This window comes from Rhinolophus ferrumequinum, chromosome 21 (genome assembly GCF_004115265.2).
Source record: "Rhinolophus ferrumequinum isolate MPI-CBG mRhiFer1 chromosome 21, mRhiFer1_v1.p, whole genome shotgun sequence".
Classification (NCBI taxonomy): Eukaryota; Metazoa; Chordata; class Mammalia; order Chiroptera; family Rhinolophidae; genus Rhinolophus; species Rhinolophus ferrumequinum.
Genome location: NC_046304.1, coordinates 34,516,169 through 34,520,121, shown reverse-complemented (window position 1 = coordinate 34,520,121; position 3,953 = coordinate 34,516,169). Strand labels below are relative to the sequence as shown.

The following is a 3,953-nucleotide window of genomic DNA, read 5'->3' as shown; positions in this document are numbered from 1 at the left end:
GTATTATAAAGACATTTATTTAATCTATGAAAATAATGTACAATAAATACTTTCCCCTTTTCCTATTAAAGAATTTTAATAAATAATCTACCGTCTAAAACTTAAAAAAAGAGGAAAATAGGTTCCTCTAGTTTTTTGTGGGTTTTTTTTTTCAAGAAAGCCCCCCCCTAAAGTTTAATTATTCCTGAGATTTCCTTGGAAGGAGTCTACCAAACGGATTTTTTCTGTGTGACTTGAAAAAGACGCCCGAGTGCCCAATATTTTAGAGAAAGAAGAAAGGAAGTGAATTAAACGCTAATTCAATAATACCTGAATTTTAGCAAAACACAGAAAGACGTCTAACCACCTTGGGGTTTTCCATTAGACAACCGAGGGGTGGGGGACGGAAGGGCTGGCAGGAGGGGACCAGTTAGGGGAACTGCAGGTCGATGGCACAGAGGGTGCTGGTGAAGAAGTCCAGCTCTTCCTCGGACAAGGGAACCGGGCTGTCGAGGGAGCTCCGCAGGCTGGGGGAGAGGCCTCCGGGCAGCTGGAGACAGGAGTCGGCGGCGAAAAAGTTGAGGTCCGGCAGGAAAGGCGAATCCTGCCGCTCGGAGAAGGCGTCTTCAGGCAAAGGCTCCGGCTCCAGCCCGCCCACCCCGTGCAGGTCGCAGCCGGGGCTCGGCGCCCTCGCGCCATCCCTGCTAGAGGCCAAAGGTAGGGCTCCCGGGGCGCCCAGGGGACCCGGCGCGACCTCAGGAGGGTGAGAGCTGGCTTCCTGCGCCGCCCGCGAGGCGGAGGGGCGGCCCGGGCTAGCCACGGGCTCCGGGGCGGGCTCGCAGGTGTCCTCCAGGGCGCCCGGGCAGGCTGGCTCCCCGTCGGGCGGCTCTCGGTGCTGCGTCTGCCGCTTGTGCTTCATGCGCCGGTTCTGGAACCAGACTTTGACCTGCCTCTCGGTGAGGTCCAGCAAGGCCGCGATCTCCACGCGGCGCGGCCGGCACAGGTACTTGTTAAAGTGGAATTCCTTCTCCAGCTCCAGCAGCTGCGTGTTAGTGTAAGCGGTGCGCAGCCTGCGCGCCCCGCCGCCGGCCGTCTCCGCCAGCCCCGGGCCATCTGCAGGGAAAGCAGGCTGGGCGTCAAAGCGGGCCGTGTCTTCTTTCCAACCTCAGTTCGGCTGAAATAAAGACTACCCCATCCTCCAAAAACAGTATCAGCAGCCCTCCCCCTTCCCGCCCACCCAAGCGAGCCGCTCTCACTGCTTTTCCCTTCTTTCGCGTCCTCCTCGCCAGCACACCCGGCCCATGTCAGGACAAAGCATTCAGAGAGCCGCCCACGGGCCACGCAGGGGGTAGGGAGCGGTTCCACTTCAGCCCCAAAACCTCAGAGCCTCCTCCCACAGTCCTACTGGACCCCTCAATTCTGCACTTTCCAATACCACCCGGGGAGAGGCTTCTTAAAGATTGTTCCTCACCCGCTTTCCTCCCTAGCTCTCAGATCCCCTCTCTTGTCTGAGAGCTGGGGGAAATGGGACCGAATCTTTTCCTGCCCTCAGATTCAATCCCAGCAACAACACTCTGATTCCTCCACACAGAGGAGGGTCAATAGAATTCTTTCTCCTAGCAGAGAAAAAGCTCTTCCCCAATCATCTTCCAAAATCTGCTGTAGGGAGGAAAAATCTGGCAGCGGCCAGGCCTGCACCCCAGCGGTCTACTTTGCTTCCTCGTCCCTGGAATCCATGGGGCAAGGAACCCCAACAGACTCGCCACCTTGTCTATCTCCCCCATCGCTCTTTCTCCCCCTCCCTAGCTGTCCCTCACCCCACCCCCACTTCGCTTACCGACCTGCGGGCAAGCCGATCCCGGAGGCTGGGACCGAGGAGGCAGCCGGAGGAGACGTGGAGGATTGGCTGGGTTTCTTGGCGGATTTCTTCTCTTTCATCCAGGGGAACTCGGGAGCCAGGGGGGCGGCTGGGAGAGGCGGCGGCGGAGGCAGAACGGGCCCATCTTCGGCTCGCTTTTGGCTCCCGGGTCTCTGAAGGGTGGAGGCGCCTGGCTGCAGGCTGGGGAAGGTTTGCTCGAAAGGAGGAGGAGGAGGAATTAATGTCGACTCCTTGATTGATGAAGTTTGAAATGTCTCCAAGACAGCGGGGAAGGAAGTCAGACACTCGGCGAGCGAAGGCTGGCTGTTTATAAACCCAATCTCCCTCTCAAATTCAAAATTCATGGCTTTCAGTGGAGGGGGAGGGGGCCTGCTGGGGGGGGCGTCAGGAGGGAGGATCGGAAGGGACCCCCCCTCCTGCCCCCCCCAGGTTTATGTGATGGAGCGATTTTGGGAGGGGGAGATTTCTCTCTCGTTTTTTTTTTTTTAATTTTGGGCCTTTATAATTGTATATTGCTGATAAATACAAGCGTATGGGGACTCTCTCTATTAAACCCAGGACTCCGGCGAAATTGCAGGGAATTCGTGGTCACGGGACCGGCCTCGGCCAATCGCTCGTCTAGGCCTGGTGGAAAACAGAGAGCATTATTTGCTTTAATTGATTCAAAAACTCTAGAGGACCCCGACCTAGACACCACGAGCCCCCCTAGACAGTCCTTCACTCCCTCTCTCCAATGCCTCCCTTTCTCCAGAAAAGCTAGAGAACCTTTCCCTCATCCCCTTCAGAGGATGGGAGGTTCTGGAAGCCCCAGAAACATGAGAATCTAAGGGAGAAATTTTCCTTTTTAAAATATTTTTAATAGAGTAAATCAATGCTTTCTTTACACCGCCAGCAGCATTCTCCCCCCAACCCCCAGAAAAGGTTGAGTGAGGATCTCAATGTGAGAGAAAGAGGTGGTAGAAAGAGGCTTCCCCGCTTTGGGAAAGGTCAGTGTTAAGGTGCAATAAGGAAGAGAAGAGATTTACAATCATCAGCACCACTACCCCCATCCCACCCTCCAAAAGCAACAGATAAATCTTGGAAAATCGACAGGCACTCCCAGGCTGACACAGAGGAGTGAGATAGATGTTGAGGGGCCCTTTTGGGCCTCCGGCCTCCATAGCTGTGTGGTCTCAGTTCCCTTCTCTGCCCCGTGTTTGCAGCAGCACAGCCCCTGCCCCTATGTCAACCTGCCTTCCTCACGCAGAGGCATCTGTACTCCTCTATGACACCCCCAACAATCAGGGTCTAAGATGCATTGCACCCACATCTCAAGCCTGTATCTGTATCTACGTAAGACATGAACAAGAACCAAGGTAGCCACGGATTTATTTAACAAATCACTCTCAAAGCTCAGTTCCATATATGGGGGGGGGGGGATTTTCCCCTACAGGACAATTTTTGTCATTGTGCTAGTTAAAAAAAAAATCCCTGAACATGGAGGGGGTGGAAATAATGACCACTGAGATGGTATTCCATTTCTGGCCCCTGGGGGAAATTTTTTGTTGTTGTTTTTATTTTATTTTAAGGGGATTGAGATAGTCTGTATTTTAGGGAGTGCTGTAATTTACTGGAGGGAGGGGGCATAAGACTCAGGGCCCCAAGCAATTGGTGGGAAACTAGATCTCAAAGCAGAAATGAAAAGTCGATCTAGTGGAAGATTTTTAAATAAGTGGGTCAGAGGGACGGAGAGGAGATGAGGCGATCAATCTTAGCCCCCTGACAGCTCCCTCCGATGGCATCAAAGAATTTGGCTCTTTGGGAAAGTGGAGGGAACAGCCGAAATTCCACATCCCTTTAAAAGGCCTGGGGTGGGGGGTGTTAGCACAAGAGAAAGGTGATTCTGGGGGGGGGGGGGGGAACAGATGGGAAATGGGAACAGAGGGAAGGGCGCTGAGTTGGATGGAAAGTTTGTCTGGAGAACTCCCACGGCTCTGGCCTCCCCTCCCCCTCCTGGCTCTCTGCTGCCCAGCAAGGAAGAGAAAGCTGGTTAGCAGAGAAATGGCAACTTAGCTGGGAGCTGGAACTAGAAACTTTCTGTCAATGTAACAGCCGC

General features: G+C 53.9%; 1 protein-coding gene across 1 annotated transcript; it reads right to left on the bottom strand.

Annotated features, from left to right (window-relative positions):
* On the bottom strand, window positions 1-2,323 carry HOXB2 (homeobox B2). Its single transcript, XM_033089122.1, has 2 exons — window positions 1,821-2,323; window positions 1-1,092 (listed from the first exon to the last, which is right to left on the bottom strand). Exons 1-2 carry the CDS (start codon window positions 2,200-2,202, stop codon window positions 410-412), a joined length of 1,065 nt encoding a protein of 354 aa, XP_032945013.1. The 5' UTR covers window positions 2,203-2,323; the 3' UTR covers window positions 1-409.
* Between the last annotated feature and the right edge of the window lie 1,630 nt (window positions 2,324-3,953).

Bases quoted from the DNA above. Each gene is read 5' to 3' on its own strand.
- HOXB2 (XM_033089122.1), bottom strand. From the start codon at position 2,202: ATGAATTTTGAATTTGAGAGGGAGATTGGGTTTATAAACAGCCAGCCT. The intron at 1,093-1,820 runs GTCGGTAAGCGA...CTTTCCCTGCAG, and splicing joins CGGGATCGGCTTGCCCGCAG to ATGGCCCGGGGCTGGCGGAG.